The 22463-nt window shown below is 38.7% G+C and overlaps 1 protein-coding gene across 1 annotated transcript in view; it reads right to left on the bottom strand.

The window, feature by feature from the left end:
- The window catches only part of LOC126560680 (WD repeat and FYVE domain-containing protein 3), a 76713-nt gene that overhangs the window by 7117 nt on the left and 47133 nt on the right, over positions 1 to 22463 (bottom strand). Inside the window, exons 2-18 of the mRNA XM_050216636.1 lie at positions 18405 to 18561; positions 17639 to 17791; positions 17002 to 17194; positions 16748 to 16934; positions 16141 to 16686; positions 15921 to 16081; positions 15571 to 15723; positions 15317 to 15495; positions 14774 to 14950; positions 14524 to 14702; positions 13467 to 13626; positions 10779 to 11817; positions 7381 to 7679; positions 6665 to 7318; positions 6426 to 6560; positions 4472 to 4624; positions 121 to 2807 (exon numbers count right to left, since the gene is read on the bottom strand). Of these exons, the coding sequence (XP_050072593.1) occupies positions 121 to 2807; positions 4472 to 4624; positions 6426 to 6560; positions 6665 to 7318; positions 7381 to 7679; positions 10779 to 11817; positions 13467 to 13626; positions 14524 to 14702; positions 14774 to 14950; positions 15317 to 15495; positions 15571 to 15723; positions 15921 to 16081; positions 16141 to 16686; positions 16748 to 16934; positions 17002 to 17194; positions 17639 to 17791; positions 18405 to 18561 (7212 nt within the window). The remainder of the gene's footprint in view (positions 1 to 120; positions 2808 to 4471; positions 4625 to 6425; positions 6561 to 6664; positions 7319 to 7380; positions 7680 to 10778; positions 11818 to 13466; positions 13627 to 14523; positions 14703 to 14773; positions 14951 to 15316; positions 15496 to 15570; positions 15724 to 15920; positions 16082 to 16140; positions 16687 to 16747; positions 16935 to 17001; positions 17195 to 17638; positions 17792 to 18404; positions 18562 to 22463) is intronic.

Genomic DNA, 22463 nt, shown 5'->3' on the forward strand with positions numbered 1-22463 from the left:
AACATAAGTAAGAAAAGTGTCATTATAGACCGATAGCGTTATTAATTACTGTTTTAATGTTTGGGTAACACTATACACTCTCAGCTATACTATTCGTTTCATCTTCGTAAACAAACTTACCGGCTGGTTTTTGAGTATTCCGATTTTTTGGCTGTGTTGCTACGCGATGATCCATTGCCTCCAGTGACATCACGCTCGAACTGCTCAGGAAACATGTTTTGATATAATCGCACAAACTTATTGTACTTCGCGCTGTCATAACTAACTGCTACACGGCTCTTGGGTTGTTTTTGATGAGCATGATCTTCGGTATCGACTACATCTACTTGATCAGTTGGCGGTGGGTAGTGTACATAAAACAACAAATTCTTCAACATCTTCTTTCGCATTCGATATGGCCCTTCCGTACTATCGAGGGTCCATTTGGTGAAATCAGCACAACATTCCGGACCCCATATACCTCGTTCTCGTATTAGCTCAGCTTCAACTTGTAACCAATCTTGATGAACGTACCGTTTGTTGTGCATATAACTATTTCCTTGCTGGGTCGAGCAAAAGTTCCAAAATTCCTTCACAAGTGCAATTTTTCCGTTCAGAATCTGTTTGTTGGTTTCATTGCCAAAGTCTTCGTTTAGCAATCCCTGTCTTTTGCAAGCTTCCTTCTTTAATTTTGTACGACTTGTGAGCCGTGTCAGACCACCAGTCACTTTTTGAATTTTAGATTGTATGCTATTATGCACGTCCCAAGGGTTTCGTGAGGTAGTATGCCGCTCCCTTTCAACGTATGTCAGCCAATGTTTGAAAGCTGAATCAAAAATTTGTTCATGCGTACACTCCATGTTCGGAGCACGAGAATTGTGAAACGGTTGTGTTAACGTCACTTTGAATATCTCTTCGATTACAGGTTTTTTGCAAACGTATAGTTCTTCCCAAACTCTGAAAGATATATTTTCCAACTTGGATGATGGGCCAACCGTCATTTCATCATCTGACATTTTTCGAGAATCGTATTCTTCATTTTCATTCTGTAACAGTGATTTCACATGCCACGTTGTCGTTCTTTCTTGGTCGAATTGAGCTGTACTGGATAAACTTATGTTTTCCCCCTTATAAAACTGCAGTATGCAGTAAGTTAAACACCCAATGAAATCTGGATCATGATTCCCAGCTCCAAAAACCAATAAACGATTACTCATTAGATTTTGTAAAATATCGACTAAACTTTCATTCACCGGAGGGGACGGGTATGCCAGAAGATAAAGTATGCAACGATTCAAGGAACGGTACAAGGAATCTAAAGAGCTCGCGCTTGTAATGTTCGTTCCACTACCACCTATACTGCTTACAGTATGTGCCGAGGCAGATGTAGATCCGCCATGCCGTTTCGCTTGTTTTAATAAACAAACGCAGTATTCAAAAATTTCTCGACCATCAATCAATAGCATTTGTTGCCACAGCTTATCGACAAAGCGAGCCGTTACATAAAAAACATTCGCTACCACATGTTCCTGCCCGCCAAACTTAACGAAAGTACTACTGACTGGAGCAGAAATTTGCCCTTCAACAGCAATATTTACCATGGACTCATTTTTCATCAGCAATAGAATAATATTTGTTAGGAAAATTTTTCGCTGATGTTCGGAAATATGGTTGCCCATTATAAAAAAGTCTAATACCATGTCTATTACGGGTGGGGATTTGGCGGAGTGCACCAAAACGAGTGAATCAATCACTAGGGTCTGTAAAATATTCATGACATGTGCAGTTATTTCTTCATCGATCCCCATTTTCACGAATATATGTTCATTTTCGAACGTATTTTTCTTAATTGTTTCGGGCGTATATGATGAACTCGTGTTTATTAACGCTGTTGGAGAACGTTCCACGGATGATGATATATCGTTATCAATATCAAACGTAGTTGAAGGTGTAAACAGTATAGCAATAAGTGAAGTAATAACTTCTCCACTCATAACAATTGGAGCAAAATCGGGAAGATGTTTGTAGAACGACATGAACAATGTCAATATTTCGCCGGGATGCGACTGTAACCAGTGATCTGCTATTTCCGGCGTTTTTTCTGCCAAATTTACGTCAGGTTTTTTGCAATGAACAATTGACCTTGTCAAGCTGAGCAAAATGCATATTGCTTCTGTGCAGAATGTTATTTTTTCTGTTGTGCAATTGGCACTCGTATGAGTGTTTGATGACCATAGAAAGGACCAGATTGATTCAAGATTATTATCTTTGGAGGGCATGATTGACGATTTTACCGGATATCCAATAATTAATGCGACTAGCAATGAAAACACCTCGGGCACATTGGTACGATGCAGTAGTAACCATTCCAGATAAGCGAATCCCATTGACTGCAGCGATGCTTGGTTTAGAATAAAACTATCCTCTAAACTTGAAATATTACCCGTTGCTCCTACAACTTGTGAAGGAAATTTTGATGAAAGCAAGATAGCATTTCGAGATTGCATGATTATTTCTGTGTGTTTCAAATATCCTTCATCGCCATTGGCACACTTTCCTTCTCGAAAGCGAGCAAGTATGGCATCACGTGTTAGCATTGTAACTAACATTCGAAAAGCCCAAACTGTCGTTGTAAAATGTAAATGTGGTTGCATGAACAATAGTACCCAATCCAGTCCTAGAACTCGGAACATTTCATCGCAAAATTTCCAATTGATGACATTATTTGCGCCATAAAATAAGTAGTGTAATACTTTTAGGCCTCGATTCCTTAGATGAACATGTCGATCCGTTAGATTTTCTGTGTCCTGTTCAGTACAACTTTCCATCTGCAAATACATGTGTAATAATCAAAGCATTATAATAAGCAAATGTATGATAACATAACATCAATGATGGTGCATGATGACTGATGCTGGCTTATATGTATGAGTTTTATATGAAAAAGAGGACAAGTTCAACTTTGTAATAAGGAACATAAATTAAAATGCATAGAAAAAATCTAAAATCATATTTGCAACCTTCAGAAGACAACTTTTTTTTTAAATATATAAATAAAACAAAATAAACATGTAAAGAACTATAACGAATAAAAGTAGTATCTAGAGTCTGCCTCCAACTCCCGTTGCAAGAGGACGTATTTCGCTCGAAAGCACCTTTGCGTATTTTTTATACGGCATATAGTTGTCATTGTTCTTCAGTGCGTTTGAGCAACCGGTGTTTCTTTGTTTCTCCATTATTCGTACGGAAAGTATGCTGTTAATCTTATCGATCGAGTAGCGATCGACGTGCGTTTCTAGTGTTGTGAGTGTGTCTATCGAACATTACGATAAGCGAGCGTATCGACGCTGCGCTTTCGCATCGATCGGCATGTATAGTCTAGTGTGTGTCTGTGAGTGTTTACTACGCGTGTAACGTGCATTTTGTAAGTGTTCTTAACATTACCGTTTTCTCCGGCGCAAAACCAAACTCGTTATCAAAACTGTCGTAATCAAGGCAAAAATTGGCGATCTTCACGTGACCATTGCATCCATTTATATCCCCCCGATATCCAACAATGAAAAGTTCAAAGAAGATCTTGGAAATTTAGCAGCGGTTTTGCCTGGACCGCTTTTGATCGTGGGAGATTTTAACTCCCAAGGAGTCTACTTGGGGTGTCCCGCAGCTGGAATTCCCGTTAAATATGACTTAACGAGGGACATCAACTGGACAAGATACGGCCAATAAGTAGCCACTTCGTTTTCTCTTGACTTAAAAGATTTGTCTCCAGTTCAGAAATACGAAAAACTAGTTTTAATTATAAACAAGTGTGCTCTTGAGGCCCAAACAAGACGCTCGCACCAAGCAAAAACATTCAAAAACCTCCCACTCCTTGGTGGGTCAAGGATTGCTTTGGAAAACGGCTAGAAGAATGGTTAGAGTCAAACAACCTTATCTCAAATACTCAGTTTGGTTTACGTAAAGCCGTAAAGTTCTGGTGGCTGCTTAGCGCTTTTGGTGACAGAAATAGAGCTTGCCCGAGCAAGCAAGCAGAATATGGGGTCTATCTTCCTAGACACACAAGGGGCATTTGACTCAGTTTCACCATAAAAGCTGTGTCAAAAGTTAGAAAGTGTGGGCATGGGACCAAATTTGAATAACCTCTTATTCAACCTTTAGTCTGTAAAAGTTATGAACTTCAACAATGGTCACGTGCAATTAATACGCACCAGTTTTCATGGACCAGCACAAGGGTCCTGCTTGAGCCCTTTGTTATATAACTTTTATGTTAGTGAGATAGACTCTTTATACAAATCGGTAAACTAAACTTTTTAAAATGCAGTTTGAAGTTGTGCTCCAATGCACAGTAGTAACTATCGATTTACGAAATTTTATAATAAAAAAAAATTAAAAAAAAAAACAATGGCAGCCTAATCGACCTTACACAATAAGCAAATCAACAAACCGATAACTCTTAAATTAAAAAATACCATTTAAGTATGAAGGTACTTACTGTAGGAATACTTTTCGCCATATATTGTCCAAACAGCAGTAAATCGTTGGATCTGGACTGATGAGACAGCAAAATTTGTACTATAGAATACAACGCTCTTTCTGCACCGTCGTCAGTTATATCTTCAATTATATGGAGAAGCTTTGTCATGCACTGAAAAGTAGAAAAAAAATATAATTTTTAAATTCAAACATTTCCCAAATTTTTCTATCCTTCCTTCTTTTTGGTTTCTCAATTTTCTACTAGTATTCTTTCCCAACGCATTTGGCTATTTGGCTTTTTTTGTAAAGATAACCAGAATATAAACATGCGTAACGGCAATATTAAAACAGCTTCAAAAATATTCTGCATGAACACGAAGGCACACGCGAACGCGTACGAGCTAAAAAACTAGGCCTATGTTTTTTATCCATTTGTTTGTCACAAGTCACAAACAGAATAACCACAAGGTCCACTCGATAGAGTAAACGTATGTTGAAAATAACGAATAAACTTACAGCTCTGACAGCGACCCACGCAGGACATTTACATTGTTCACAAACTCTAAGTTAGACATGCCAGGTTCTAACGTATCACAAACATCATTAAAATTACAGCACATAAAAAGGAACGAACAGGAAGATCCGAAAGCTATGCGCCGATCATTCACAGAGAGCAAGGACCGCGCTCGTAAAACGCGGGCAGGCGAGTAGCCACGCCACGAACAATCACCTGGCGTTCAACATCCTTTCCTCGAGGGGCTGGAGCCCAAGCAGCAGACAGCTGGTCCGGTAGTCAGGTCAATTCTTCTAAGCGCAGTCATAATACTCATCATAATACCCGGCGCCGCTGTTGCCTACAACACAGGGCCACTTACTCCGGAGCCAATTCCAGAATAAGTATTGATTCCAGAAGCGGAATCGGATTCGGAATCGATGTATTTCCGATTCTGCGTTTACTACAAGCAGAGGCTTCAATACAAGGTCTTTGATACGAAACTCTTTAACAGGTTGGCTGATAAGTCCACGGTCTGACACATAGATGGCGCCGCTAGTATTAAATGCATATTATTTTTATATAGCACCAACCTTCAAATGATTCGTGTCAAAATTTGACGTCTGTATGTCAATTAGTTTGTGAGATAGAGCGTCTTTTGTCAAACAACTTTTGGTTGCTTGACGAACGAAAAAAGAACGAAGAAGAAAAAAGTGTTGTTCCACCAAGACAACGCACCGTGCCACAAGTCATGGAGAACGATGACAAAAATTCATGAATTGGGCTTCGAATTGCTTCCCCACCCACCGTATTCTCCAGATCTGGCCACCAGCGACTTTTTTTTGTTCTCAGACCTCAAAAGGATGCTCGCAGGGAAAAAATTTGGCTGCAATGAAGAGGTGGTCGCCGAAACTGAGGCCTATTTTGAGGCAAAACCGAAGGAGTACTACCGAAATGGTATCAAAAAATTGAAAGGTCGTTATAATCGTTGTATCGCTCTTGAAGGGAACTATGTTGAATAATAAAAACGAATTTTGACAAAAAAATTTGTTTTTCTTTGTTAGACCGGGGACTCATCAGCCAACATGTTATACGAGGCAGCTGTCTGTCAGCTGCCTCGTTTATCAGTATTTACCACAAACGATTTATTTTGGCCTTTAGTTCGGTGACCTTTTCGTGGGAATCCACGCGGCTACTCAATCCGCTTATAGGAAGATTCGTTTCCGCATATTTTAACGTATTCTCAAGTTTATAACACGACAATCACCACCACCACCAACGCTTTGAAACACGTTATGGCCAAACAGTCAAACCAGCTTCCAACACAAAACTCGCAGATACAAAAGGTTAAACATCTTTTGAAACAGCAAATATAAGGCATTAAAAATTTCCACATGATATATACCCCAAACCAATTTCCACATGATAATATACGATACAACGTTTATGCTAACTTCAAAATTGCTCTTAAGCTACATACCTGCGATTCCTGCAGAATTCGAATATTGGCGAATTTTTCATTTGATTCTGTGCATAGTTCTAGAAAATGTTCCAACAAGGAACGAATCAGATCATTTGATTGGTCCAACCAAATTGGGAAGTCACACAACAAATCCTGTAATACGATAGGAAATTAAAATGTTAAACCATTGTTTTAGCTCAGTTTCATTTATCAAATGAACGTAATATGAAGCATATACAGGAATTTTCAGAACTTACCTGGAATGCCGTTATATTTGGTATGGTTGAACTTTCATGTCCGCTATGAACCGTGCCGACTAAATTGAATGTTAAATGCAAAATGTGTGAATTGAGTAGCGCTTTTTTCCGTTTGTACAACATCGCTAGTGTTTGATAAAAGCGACGTTGATTCATTTCTTGTCTTGCTAATTTACTAGTGCGCAAAATACACGTTAAAGCTTTAACAGCTGCGTATAAGCTTTCGATATTGTGTGACATCGCAACCAATCCTAGCAAAACGCTGCATCCTCCAACTGTATTTAACGACATTGACACTGGAAACGAATTAAATTTTCGAATACCCAGATATCCAACGAGTACTCCACCTAATGTACGTGCAGGACCAGTCAAATGCCCGGCAGCATTATGCATAACTAAAATGGGTGTAGCGTTCTCATGAGAGCTCATCCCGAGTTGTTTTGCAATTGCTTTGGCATCCGTACGATTGTACACCTTCCTTATTTTGTTTAATGTCATATACGAATAAGCTTTAGGATTGACACTAAACGCTATTCTGTATTCCGCCACTAACGGATTGATTTCTTCATTGTCTTCCAATCGAACGTCCTGGAATGAGCCTATGTAATGCGGTCCAAGCATATATATCCGAGCTATAGCGGACGCATCAAACGTCTGGAAAATGGATACCAATAAGCAACGGCTTAGACAAATGATGTTAACATTATCTAACTTACATCATCAATTAAATTGCAAACTCCTTGCTTCCAGATAAGTTTAGAATACTTGCGCCATAAAGGTGGGGTCCCAACGAATGCATGAAAATTACTTCTTCTAGCTGATGTCGATAATGAGCTGCAGATTGGATTGATTTTCTGCGAATGAACATGCCGGCCATCCACGTAGATAGAAACCTGGGATGATCTAGGAGACGTTTTTCCTACTGTTACTCCCACATGATGCCACTCGTTTTCTCGAATAAAAGTTGGACACCATACACGGGACATAAAATCATCTTTGTAAACATTGCAATATTCTGTAAAAAAAAAGAAGAATGAACTCATTGTTATTTGCATTTGTTAAATTAAAAACGTACATCTTACGTACGTTAAACGTACATCGATTAATTTAACTCTTAGATTTTGCATTACTTAAAAAATAAAAACCTAACTTTTTGCTAACGTGATGGACGAAAAATAAATAAATAAAATACTGTTTGCCTACACTTGTACAGATTGAAAAACTATAAAAGAATATAAGTTTTACTAACATATACTGAGATGGCTATTAAGTACGATACCTAAGTCACGAATACAATAGGTGCGTTCCAGTGTCAATTTTGTACTAAAAAAATACATTATCTCTAGTTTAGGCGAATGAAATTACACGACATTCCAAAGTACACAGAGGCAGCATATTACGAAAACACCAGGAACTAAAGGTACATTTGAGGCGTGAAAAAGGATTCGAAACAAAAATTGGAATAGGACTTTTGGATGGGTAAATTATCCATCAACTTCAGGTTTTTCAGCTGGATGAATCATTAGCCTTCAGAAGTACGATGTTACAGCTTGTCAAAGTTGTCTTATTGTTTGCTGTTTTCAAAAATGAGGAAATGGGGCAAAATTTCGTACGTTTATTTCCGGTGTATGATTAGGTGTGTAAATCAGGGAGTTTGGTAGTTGCAGTCAAACGTTGTCTGGACTAGGAATAAACCAGTGTAATTGTACCAGTTTTTTTGCAGTGTACATATTTCCGGTAGCTTATCTAAACAAACTAAAAACCATTAAAAAATATTATTTTTAATGGTTTTTCTTTTGTTTACTGTTATTATTCTACTTCTTAATATAGAGTTCAGTTCGAGTTCGAGTTGGCACACATGAGCAAGAGCAAGACAGGAGCAATGCATAGATGCTGTTCAACATCGTGCTGAAGTACGTCCCAAAATTCAAGGCTATCCGCAACGTAGAGAAAAAACTCGAAGTTCACGTAAACCTCATCTCTGAGTGCATACACTAAGCTGCGGTTTCTAACATGGAATGCCAAGTCCGTCAAGCCATTGACGGACTTGGCATTGCTTCAGTACTACAATACTACCGTAATTATCGTTGCTATCGCTAAAGCTCGAACCTACGCTTGTAAACGTGGGTTGAATGTTAGAGAAACGTCAGGACGCACATCCGGCAAGAAGATCGTGCGTACGTTGCGTCGTGCGATCGTTCTCTTTTCCTTCCAACCACCGAGGAGACAGGTCGAGACGAGTTAAAGTGCTCGTGTGCCCACTTGCGCTCAAAACAGCTGGACCGTGTCCAATAAACCATCGCAGCATACTGTCCGTGATAATGGTAGGGCTCCCAAATCGCTGCATTCTAACACGACATAGAAGTCATTACAAATAGCAGCACTCCGTTTGTGGTTGGAGGACTTCTAAATGCTCGTCGTTACCAGTTGGATAATTATCACAATAATTGCGATTTTTTTGTGACATATAATTTGAACATTCTTTTTTTATTTCGAACGCTTTTCCATGAATTTATAGAAAGTTCAAGAAGGTTTAAATTAAATTGAACTAACATTCTAAACTTGAAAGAGAAAATCGGTTCATACATTTTGGTGATACATTGAATGAGGTCACAATGAATCAGAGATGTAGACACCTTTCGTAATATGTTACCGCGTTGGTAGAAAGTTTCGAACTGCCGCGCTTCTCTCTTCACTAATCAATCTGTTCTTCCGACATGAGAGGGATAGGATTTTTTTCGTAAGAATTGCCTGGCCGTATTGACTTATGAATTCCACGAAGCCACGTAAGTCAGTCCACACTACGGGGGGACGGTCCAGATGGGATTTGAGCCTCGGTCCTGTCGTTTGAAGATCGGCGCCGCTGTCGCCTACACCACCGAGCCGCCCAGGGATAGGATAGTGCCTTACAAGGAAATGCAAATAATAGCGTATGGCGGGCCAACTATAGAGAATAGCGCAAGCGCTTATGAAATCCTCGACCACTGATATAATAACCCCCAATACTTTAGTGAATCAGCAAAAATAGACACAAGATCCTACAAAATAGTTACGGAAGTCGGTGCGATTGATATGGAAAATGTATATTAGCTGGATGAGGAGGTGAAAATGAAAACACTTTTTCATTTTCTTTTTACTTTTTACATTACTATTTTATGAAATTACTCAGTTTCTGCGCGCAAAAACCAATAGAAAATTATATTTTTAAAGTGGATAGACCAAGTAAAAGCCAAGCACTTAATGATTAACCACTATAAAAATATAATTTTCAAATACAACTTTAGTGTAATGTGAAATAGTTTCAAGTATTTCACCGGGACCGGTGGTGTAGGCGACAGCGGCACAGGTCTTCAAACGGCAGGACCCGGGGTTCAAATCCCATCCGGACCGTCCCCCCGTAGTGAGGACTGACTAACCAACTACGTGGTATCGGCAGTCTAATAAGCCTTTTCGATGGCCGGCATGACCTTAGAGGTCGTTAAGCCAAGAAGAAGAAGAAGAAATGAAGAAGAATAATCTAAATTAGTTCGGAGGAATATTTAGGATAGGATTAGGGAAAATGTATGTTTGAGAAATTTATGTGATTTTAAGTTTAATGTATCGCGGAAAAACTTTGTTACTTGGTAGTGGAGCTACGGAGGGGGAACCCCCAATAAATCAGCTTCTTTCATAACCAAATAACGGGTTAGTCCTTTACTACCTCTCACCCCCGGTCGGAGTGTAATATTAGGTTCCGAGAGCTCAGCAATAGCTAATTGCCTTGCTATGTAGGAAGCATTCACTATCGGTGCACTGTCACGGGTATTTTGTCTAAATTTACCAGTGGCCGGTTATTGGTGGCACACGCGGAAGGATCATGTACCAAAAACCATCCGGACCATTCCAACCTAACACAGACTGCTCATCCGGCTACATGGTCTAAATATGGCAGAAAGTCATAATACGGCAGGGTATAACCGATCAGGTCGATAACAAAAATGTCGTTATGTACGAGAGGATGTAAATAACTTAAATAAAAATTAAAAATAACCTAAAATAAATAAATAAGTTTTTTAACAGAAATATTAAGTTCCAAATTTTTCTAATGAGTAACCTTATAATTTAATAAACGTACCTTGTTTAAATGGAAATTCCTGGGTAGCAACCGATAACGATTTATCACTAGGTAAGATTGAAATACTGAACACGATCACCGACTCTTCGCTAGAACCATCATCTGAACGCAGTATATGAAAGAGTCTAATTGTGTTACCATCGGCCACCTCTCCGTTTGGATATCGTTCAATGCAAAACCATGTGCTGAAAGTTAAACCGTTGTTTGATGGAAATGTTCTGTTTCCTGAACCGATGCCACCCCCCACATTAGATTCGATTTGTGGGCCAATGCTGCTAGTATTTCTATTAATACTGTTTTGGAAAGCCGGAAATGAAGCTCCACCCAATACCATATTTCCAGTAATGCCAGAACCATTTACAGTTAACCCCGCAGTAACTGAACTATGCAGATGATGTGTTATAGATGAGTATTCTGAGTTCATATGACTTGGTGCAATATTCGGGAAAAATATACACGCAAACCCTTCGGTTGACATATCCATCTCGATGAATGGAGGCATCGTAAATGATCCTTGATATCTGAAATCACGCGGTGTAGTGATAGAAACTAACGTTTTTAAGCGAGTTAATGGCACCGGTGGTATGAAGTCTTCTAGGATGTAACTATCGTTTTCAGTTGAAAATTTAAGACCCAATCGAAGAAAAGTTCGCAATTCCTTTGGCATTAACGCTTGCACGGCCAATCGTTCAAAGATGTACTGCAGTGACATATGCAGAGGGTGCTGCTCATCAATCAAAGCTTCCTTGCAATACCGAACTATGCATTCGTTTAGTCCGTTGTCGCACATTATTTGCTGATTGCGTTCACTGCGAACACACGATTTTATAATATCCGATAAAAAATACTGCAATGCTATTGCTCTTTCGGTGAAGGCATTCCAAGTTACAGGATGATTATTGTCGTGTTGTGAACACTGTTCTTCAATGGAAGGAAGCAACTTCAACATGCACAAAACTACTGATGGATGAACGATTAAGTAATCGTTTAAACCGGACGATGGTGCAATGGAATTCAGCGCGCCATCATGATTAGATTCCTGTAACGAAATAAAGGAACAATAAATAAAAGAATATAACACTATACAAATACAGCAAAATTGTACAAAAAAATGCATTTGAAGAAATTGGTGTTGATTTTTTTCCCACCACAAAATAAACTTATTACGGCACTGGACCGTCATATTCAATTGCAAATAAAATAAAAATAAAATAAACTTATGCCAATTTGAACTGAATAACTGAATGACTGAACAGGTTTGTTCATTCGGAGCGCGAGCTAAAAAATAATGTCCTTTACGTGAGTTCATGTCGTAGAAATGTGCGATTATTCCTCCCGATTCACGGTCAGTCTTCCAAACGTTCATTCGTCACTCCCCGGGAAAATAAACGACACGCAAAATAAAAAAAAAAAAACATCAATTATGATCGCACACGAACCGTTTTGATCAATTTTTGTGTCATAGAAGTTTATAGCTGTGGGACCCATAAATTTTGCAAAATCAAGATACAGATTTAGAGATCCAGAGGAATTGAATTTTATTGTGACAATTTGTTTTCGGAGCTGCGCCAAGTGTTTTTGTCCATATTGACCATGTCCAAGTTTGTGGAACACCACGCATGTATAAAATTTTGTTTGAGCAATGATTTAAACGCTGCGGAAACATTGCGAATGTCACAAAAAGCCTTCGACCGACGTTACCCACGTCGTCCAAATCAAGGATTTGGTGGTCAACAATCGTCGGTTGACGATACAAGACCTTTCGGATAAAGACGATACAAGACCCATCCGACGAAAGCGGCTGGATTTGGGGAAAAACAATAGCTGGTTTTTGCACCACTACAATGCGCCCTCCCCATCTGGCCATCATTTTGAGGGAGTTTTTCGCAACAACTGGCACCCATATTGTTCCGCAACCGCCGTATTCACCAGCCGACTTCTGGCTGTTCAACAAGCTAAAACGGCCGCTTCGGGAACACCGTTTTGACAATATCGAGGATATAGAAGCTGCAGCGACTGGGGAACTAAAGGACATTCCAGCATCCGCATTTTCCAACTGCTTCGAGGAGTGGGAGAAAAGGTGGAAGAGGTGTATTGCATCGGAAGGGGATTACTTCGAAGGTGATGACCTTCATTTGGCCTAATAAAAAAAAACCGTTAAAGAAAAAAACGCAGACACTTTATTTTTCGGACACAGTAGTATGATACACAAAACGATAAAACATTGGACCAAGCGTAATAAAATGGATTACTATGGAGTAATATTAAAATTTTGGCACAACCGAGTTAAATAAAACAAACGTGTTCCGAATTTTTGTTGCATATTACTTTCTTTCCCTTCAAACTCCCCTTTCGAGCGTGACGTAATTTATGGACGCTCTCTATACAGAATGCTGAATGATAAATGACAACTCCTGGACTCAGAATATATAAAACTATGGGCAAAATTAAGTCAAGAGGACCAGACCATGACCGAAAACAACCGAGGTTGAAATCCCATTGAACAAAAAACAAAGAGAAGAAGAAAAACTTTTTTATTTGTTAAAGACGGCCTGAATGTATTGCTACGAACAGAGTAAAAATTTGGCATTAACGAAAACACATTGCGGACATTGAATAAAACAGACAGATTTCGTTCAAATAACAGATGATATGTAAGATGGTTTGTAAAGGAATGTAGATACTCACCGATACCACGTCTGTACATATTTTATTGTGTTGTAGAACTTCTACTTTTTGAGGACCATCAAACCCATCGAAGACAATTTCATATAAAATACGATAAATGATGCATACAGACCGAAGCGGTGGTAAAATTTCGTCACTCGTGTTGGGAAATAAAGCATCGCTAAAAATAAAATAGAAACAGAGCTTATATGAACAAGATATTCAAAAAAACTTTTTAAATATACACAAATCATGAAAAAAACTCAACCACACGAATACATTTGCTGTTATTACTCTTTTCTTACACGTTTTTCGTCATGCTTATCTTAAATGAGCCAGAAGCATAAAAGGTTCTATTTCAATTTGATGATTTGGATTACTGTTCTGCCTATGTGTAACAAGTTTCATAATGCGTTGCTTTATCCCATTTATTCAGTTCGATTAGGAACTACAATTATGTATCTTGCATGTCCAAAGTAAATCAATAAGTTAACTGCTGAAAATAATATCAAATATCAAAGATATGCAAATTTAAATCTACAGAAAACACAATGAAAAGCAAACTTTTTAATATCAATGAAATACAAGAACTCTTTACACTTTTTGATTGTGTTTAACTAACAAATTCAATCATGTCATGTCATTTATCTGTTCATGAATTTAACTATGTATGTAATGTATACAGGATTTTACAATTTAGTTTTGACTAGATACAGACATTTTTTGAAAAGCTCCGCATTGTACATTTGTTTAAAACATGTGTGATGTCAAAACTAGATCGTAAATCCTGAATATATAATTCGACAACATGCATCCATCAAGCAATTGAGACCATTTAATTCCTGCCCTCAAACCGGTGGAAAATCGCTTTAGTGAAATTAAATGTTCTCGATCAACTATCAGTTATTTCCATGTAAAAATATGTGATTCTAATAATAAATGGAGAGCTTGCGCTCTCCTAAAAATCGCCATTCTTCCAAAAATTACAATTGTTGTATAATGCAGGCAAGATCCACCACCAACCTCGTAATGCAATGTTTGATTGAAATATGTTGTTGCTTGTTGCTGTTCAACTCACCTTAATGATTCGTTATCCATGTTACTCATTGCCGTCTTGAAGATATTCGCATAGCCATCCACCAGCGATTGGTCTACAGTCAAAGGATCTCTCTGATGGAAACAACAATCCCCAATAGATTCATTTCTGGAAAAGCATCCCATGTCCCTAATAGCTTCCAAAAATAGTGTATTTGCTACCTGTTAGAAATGATTTTTTCAATGAATACAAAAACTATAGCTTTTACTACCAATTTTAAAGCCTCATTTACCTCATTTTGAAAGTACTTTGCATTTGCTGGTTCGAAGCGCATAGCAGCACTTAGTGTTTGACAAACAACAAGAAACAGACGAATGTGCATTTTACTAGGACCATCGCTAGATTGCTTAGGTCCAAATTGATTCTTCAACAAGTCCAACACGTTTACTACGTATACGAATCCACTAACCTGCAAACATAAGTATGGGTAAGACAACAGAAAATGAAATGTCGAAAGATACCAATTAAAGTTCAATCATTCGATTTACAGTAGCTTTTTATTATTTTTTTTTGGGGTAGACAAATTAGTTTTCAGGTTACAGGGTTACACAACAAAACTATAACATGTAGGCCAACCCATACTAAGCAAAGTGGTCGTCTAAATCCAATGATTTTTTATTTTTAAAAACACACATTTAATAATCTGTTGCATGAAAATAATTCAGCAGCGAAATGTAACTTATTTGACATTTTTTTATAATAATCGCCATCAGCTTAAATTATTTGGACATCTATATGTAATGGTGATGTTATATGTGAATGGAAAATAATTTACCTTTCGGAAAACAGATCTCGTCCGATGACTTTCCCTTAAACATTCAATCAATATTTGCAAAATTCGAATACGCATCAACACAGTGTTTGAGTGTAGGTCAGCTAATGAATTAATAGATTTCAAGAGGTGTAACATATCATCTTCACCTCCAACAGTTAACACAAGTTCTTTAACCAATTCTAAAAAGGGAAAACATGAGATAAGATACACACAAGTTATAACAAATGCATGTTGGAATGCATGACAAAACATACTCATAACAACTGGAGTGTTGAATTTATATTTCAACATGTCGTATATACACTTATTGCCACCGCTATTTTTAAATATGGTTGTATTATTCGCATTTCCATTCAGCAATTGAACGAGAGCTTCTATAACTAGCATTCCTAACGTTTCCTGCTCGTCTGTTGAAACCCGTGATGCTGTCATGTAAAAATAAATGCAATAAGCGATAAATTAATGACTGTTCATTTAAAGTTTTTTGACGAGAAAAACTACACAAGAAAACTATAACTATTTGTATTTACAATTTACGGATTTTTTTGACAACCTTCAAAATAAGTATTTTTAGGTTTTAGTTAAGCAATATTAACATAAATACCTGCTTTATGAGGCTGTTCCAATGTTCCATTATCAGAGCTACTGGATAAGTTTTCCGTATTCATATTTTCTTCGAGGAATTCTTTGTACCGTCTTATGCACGTAGCAAACACCTCTAAGACTCCAATTTCTCGATAAACATCAGCGAAAACACTATTGTGTCTGTAACAAGAAGTCAATGTCACAATGAAAATGTCAGAAAAAGTAACGCAAACACGTACCGTAAAAGACAGAGAAAAGTACGAGTGCACGCAATACTGATCTCTAAAAGTTGATTCGTTTTTAAAAGCACTGATAGAGCGATCAGCTCCTTACGGGGAATGAAGTTTAGCTGAAGCACTATAAATGCGATCAAATCGAAAAACTTGGTTTGTACTGCTCTTGGTTTTTGATGTATTTTTTCCGCAAACAAACTTAATGTGCTTTGAGATTCAATCACAAAATAGTTCACATCATCACTTGTGCAAATATCTTTAATTGCATCCAGTATCAAACAACAAACTAAAGCGTTTTCAGAACGTAGAAATACTGTTTGCAGAACCAAAAATGCGTTAATATTACGCAAACAAGCTGCTTTAGATGATCTTTGGGAAACACGAAATTCTTTCATCTGAAATTGAGCTTTGGAAACGTCCATTGCATGTAGCGATGGCACTTGAGCATATCCACAGTAGCACAGCGAAACAATCATGTTTATGAGCTTTTGAAACATTGTTTCATTGTACAGTTTATCATTGCCGTCACTATTCTCTATCCCTTGGTTCAATCTGTAACAAAAAAAAAACAATGATAAAGCTTACTCGATAAAAGATACTAATCTATCATTACTTTAGCAGGCAATCGATAAGAAACAGGTATCCTTGGCATTCCCTAAAATCATCCATCAACTTTTGTGAACAGAGCGATGATTGCTGTAAAAAGCCACAAATAGATAGCAACATTTCAACAATATCGAAGGGTTTGGAAGTTATAGTTCTTTGCATATTGTCAATACAGAGCGCCATGCATCCTTTCGCTGAAAAGAAAAAGTATTAAATTGGCATTTTTTTTCTAAATTCCAACACACGAAACTAATATCCTACCATGTACATAATCTAAGATTGCTTCAGTTAGGCCATACCGGGCCAAAGTATCAAGAACATCACCAGCTAACGAGCGCCACTTGAGGTTGCATGGTCCATACTGTGCAGTTACAGTAGAAAACAGTAAGCTCAAATCATCGACTCGTATTAGTTCTTCCGCAGTCAATGGATGTGAGGAAAGTTTCAACAATATCTAGAAAATGTAAAAAATTACAAATGCAACATAAGTAGGTTTTGAAATAGATGTTGGCATCAAATTTAAATTGAATTCGATTTTCATAGACGTCCGATTAAAGCTGTTAATGGAGGGAGTTCGTAAGAGTGTTTTATTCGTTATTATCCTATTGTAGTACACTGCATCATATTGACGTAAAAAAGAAATTTGAGGTTTTATCTCAGAGAAAAGCTATTACTGACACGACTTTGCTTTATCCTTTATAAAATCCTTGAATTAGATTATTTTTGCTCTAAATTATTATTTTTTATGAAACTGAATCACCAGACTAATTTACATAGCAAATTATACAAAATTATTTTGGATTCAGCGTTCTAGAACTACACTTAATACTTCCACTAGAATTCCACTAGAATAAATATTTGAAAAATAAAATACATAAATGACAAAACAAAAACTTACCTGTGAAAATACTCGAAATGAACTAATTTGTCTGTTCACATTACCATCTGAACATGTGTCATTGATAGAGCATGTTTCTTTTTCTTCTGGAAGATCCAAAAATAAGTAGATACATCGCACTAAAGTCGACGGCAGAGAAGCATTTATCATAATCTAAAACGAAATTTTAAAAATGTATTGTAATTTATTGGAATGTAACACACAATCGGTTCAAATCCCATCCGGACCTTCCCTCCGTAGTGAGGACTGACTAACCAACTACGTGGTATATCGGCAGTCTGGTAAGCCATTCCGATGGCCAGCATGACCTTAGAGGTCCTTAAGCCAAGAAGAAGAAGAACACACAATTCAAATTATAAACATAATGATAATACATTACTCCGTGCTCACAAGCTGCTTGCCAAGAACTCGTGTCGGACTTCAAATTGTATAGAAATTGAGTACTCCACATGTCTACAATCTTCTGTGTTTATTGAACTGTCTTCTTCTTCTTCTTCTTGGCTTAACGACCTGGTCAGGTCACGCTGGCCATCAAATTACTAGACTTGCCGATACCACGTAGTAGAATAGACCGTACTCCCTCACTACTGGGTACGGTCTGGATGGGATTTTTACCCCGGTCCTGCCCTTTGAAAACCAGCGCCGAGTCGCCCTGTATTGGACTGTCTAATAGACGAATTGCCACGATCGCAGTTATGGAATAAGCGCAGTTTCGGTAATGAAAAACAAAGTCGATGCTTGTGCATGTTATTATTAGAAAACTTACCTCTTGTAAGGAACTATCGTTGATTGTATTAATCATTAAATTGACAGCGGTCAGTAAAACTGCTCCATTCCCCGATTCTTCAATGCCATATACGTTATGCAGTTCCAAGAACGATGCAATTGTTTTTGATGCAGTTTCTGTGCTTCGATTCAATGCTCTGGAAAAATAGAATGATGTATGCGGTACTCAATAAAACGCGTACTGTTAGGTCGGTGATAACTTCTCTTAACTAATCTCTTAATTTATTGCTAGTGCAGGGATACTGGGTTCTTTGACATACACCATTACTCTACGTCTCTAGCACACTACCACAATATACAACTTGTATGGATTGCTACGGATTTTTTGACATCAACTTAACGTTCAAAGTTATTTTTTTCAGTTGTTGAATAATGAAGGCATAGGGCAAGTGGATGAACTCTGTTTGTCATGACAAATTGGTCTGCAAAACAATTTTCCCATATCCTTGATTTCGCAGATGAGCAAAATGTACATCTGACTGAAACATGAGACGCTTATGATTGTGTAGAAGATCAATGCAACTTCAAAGATCACTGAACTGAAGATCAAAGACAAACTACATGCGATCCGTTGAAAACTCTGAAGATGCTCCAACAGCGTACTACTCAGCATTTGGCTTCGAGCTCTATCCAACACAGTGCGTTCTTTTGTCACCAGCTTTCTCACCAGAACACACGATACGAGCTAACAACATCACCTGACACGAGCTGACAAAATCATGGAGGCTGACAATATCACGAGCGACTGTGCCACGAGAATCCTTCCACACACATCACACACTGAGAACATCATCGGATATCGGAGCACTCGAACAACGGATTGAGCAAATCTCCTGGACACTGAACGAAGTGACCTCGGTCGATCGACGCGCAGTTCTCGCTTGTTAGGTGTACAACCGACACATTATAGAAACAGAAACATAGGTATAAACTTAAGGTATAAATGATGCTGTCATGAATGCGTGTGCTTTATATAGAACTCAGCCCGCAGAATGAGTTGCCTTTACGGGTAAAACGGTATGAAACAATGAGAAACCAGGAGAAATTCACTCACGGGACGAGAGCGACACTTATGGCTTCAAAGGAAGGAAAGAGACAGTACGAGACTCTCGTGTATGTGTGTGATCGTGTTGGACTGCTCTGGTCAGAAAACTAGAAAAACATTGCAAATTATATAGGAAAAGGAATAAAACGAGGAGTGTTGTTTTGATCCGTCGTTGTTTACAAATAATAACCGCCATAGCATTCCGAACTATTTCACGTCAGTTTTAACGCCTTCGGTTCTATATTATAAACTGAGTGGTGCTGCTTCAGAACAAAGCTCAAGTCTCTGGCTCTAATTCGAAAATATGCCTTTTGACTACATTTTGGAAGACTTGACTCACAAGCAGTATTATACGTATGCTGGAGAACTACTTAAACAGTTTGTTGAAGAGTTTAGTAATGTGTTATGTATCAACCTTAGGAAAGTGACAATTGGGTCTCTGTCACTTTGACAGGATGATCGTTCCCGCGCGTCGTAATAATCTGCAGCATGCGACACCATTTTTTCTCTTGTTCAATCAGTTTCCTTCACATTGTTCTCGTTTGTATTTTTCCTTTAATGTTATAATAAAGTTATAGAACTCCTCGTAATAACTAAAACACAACACTTTTGGTGTCAGAAGTGGGATAGTACAGGATACGTGTCGGATACATCGGAGTCAGCGGTAAAGTGAGACACCGGCTGATACAACAATCGATACATCACACACACACATCCCAGAGCGAAAAGTGAGGTTAGCATCACCACGTACGGATAACTTTTCTTCAAGAATATAACTTTCACTATATGCCGTAAAGTGAGGAGAACGATGGAAAACCAGAACAAGGAACTGATAGAAGCATTCTCTGGAATGCTCACCCAGGCTATTAAGGCATCTATAGGGCCCGCCGTCGAACAAGTAAGTGCAACCCTACGTCGTCCAAGTGAAAATGTCGAAACTTCTCATCCAAAAGCACCGACTATCACAATGCCGGAGTACCGTGGCACCGAGGGATCAACCGTCGCCGACTACTTTGATCGAATAGAGTGGGCGCTACAACTGAGTAACATTCCGGAAGCACAGTACGCGGATTATGCTCGTGTGTCTCAACATGTCGTTAAAGTTTTTGATCGCACCAAGGCTGCCACAAGATATTGTTTACTCGGAACTACGCAAAACATTGGTAGCCCACTGGGACGATAAGAAGAACAAATATGTTGAAAGCGTTAAATATCGGACAATCGTACAGCAAAAGAGCGAAACAATAGCACAATATGTGCTACGCTTAAAGCAAGGGTCAGCCTTTTGCGAATATGGAGATTTTTTGGATCGCATGCTCGTTGAGCAAATGCTGCATGGCTTGCTAGAACGAGACATCTGCGATGAAATCATCGCAAAAAATCCATCCTCCTTCCAGGAAGCCCTCGACATAGCTCTCGCGTTAGAGGCAACGCACAATATAGCTCGGGATATCAAAACGACATCCACTCCCGAATCGACTAACAGACTAGGTTTTGAAAAACCAAATGTGAAGAAACCGCAGAAGTGCAGGAACACGCAAAACAAACTACATGCGAACGCACCACGAAACACACCATCTAGCAAGGCACACGGTAACCAACCTATTGCTTGTAATGGTTGTGGCGGTCAACACCCCAGAAGCGAGTGTCGTTTCCGTAGCGCTAAATGCAACATCTGTTACAAAAAGGGTCACATCTCCAAAGTTTGCAAATCGGGAAAGTTTAACCATAACAGATCGTCGCAAGATTATCCCTCACCGTTCAGTGGTACCGATCAAGTACAACGACTCAATCATATCCATAACATCCCGTCTAGTGAAAAGAAGATGGTGGATGTTAAGATCGATAGTAAATCACTCAAAATGGAACTGGATACGGGCGCACCTTGTGCTATTATAGCAGAAACCACCTTGCGGGCAATTAAACCACACTTGATCTTACAGCCGAGCGATCGACGATTCTCCAGTCACACCGGGCATCAGGTTAACTGTATCGGTCGTATGTGGGTAAACGTAACGATTGGTACAATCTCACGAAGGGAACAACTCTATGTAGTATCCGGAGTATACGATACTCTCATGGGGCGAGAATGGATTGCACACTTTGCAGATCAGATTGATTTGAATAATATGTTCTCAGCGCATACATCCATTCATTCAGTGATCGATAACACATTGAATCCAGATCGTGAAACAGCTAACGAGATTGTTGGACAGCTTTGCCAATGTCTTCAACGAAACTGCAGGTAAGCTTATAGGGCCCCCAGCAAGAGTGCACTTGCGGGAAAACGCAACCCCAGTGTTTGGTAAAGCACGTGACGTTCCTCACGCATTAAGGGATCGATATGCTGAGGAGATTGAAAAAAAGATAAGGTCCGGGTTTTACGAAAAGGTCGATTATTCAGAATGGGCATCACCAACACATGTAGTGGTGAAGAAAAATGGAAAGCTCAGAATAACCGGTAACTACAAACCCACGGTAAACCCACTTATGATCATAGATAAGCACCCGATTCCAAGAATTGAGGACATTTTTAACCGAATGAAAGGAGCTGCTCTCTTTTGTCATCTAGACGTCACCGATGCGTATACCCACCTCCCGATAGACAAACATTTCCGCCATGTTTCAACCTTGAACACAATAACACATGGACTTATTCGACCAACCAGAGCTGTATACGGTGCCGCCAACATACCAGCTATCTGGCAGCGTCGTATGGAAAAAGTTCTGCTAGGACTTACGAACGTCGTCAGCTTCTATGACGACATTATCGTCTTCGCAAAAGATTTTGAACAGCTCCTGCAAGCTTTAACAAACATCCTAGGCAGAATCAAAGAAAGAGGTTTGAAACTGAATAGATCGAAGTGTGTCTTTGCTACACCATCACTCGAGTGCTTAGGTCATCGTATTGATCGCGAAGGTCTTCACAAATCCACAAAACACATTGAAGCGATTCGAGATGCACCAAAACCGTCTACTCCCGAAGAACTCCAA

Source organism: Anopheles maculipalpis, chromosome 3RL (assembly GCF_943734695.1).
Source record: "Anopheles maculipalpis chromosome 3RL, idAnoMacuDA_375_x, whole genome shotgun sequence".
In the NCBI taxonomy this organism is placed as follows: Eukaryota; Metazoa; Arthropoda; class Insecta; order Diptera; family Culicidae; genus Anopheles; species Anopheles maculipalpis.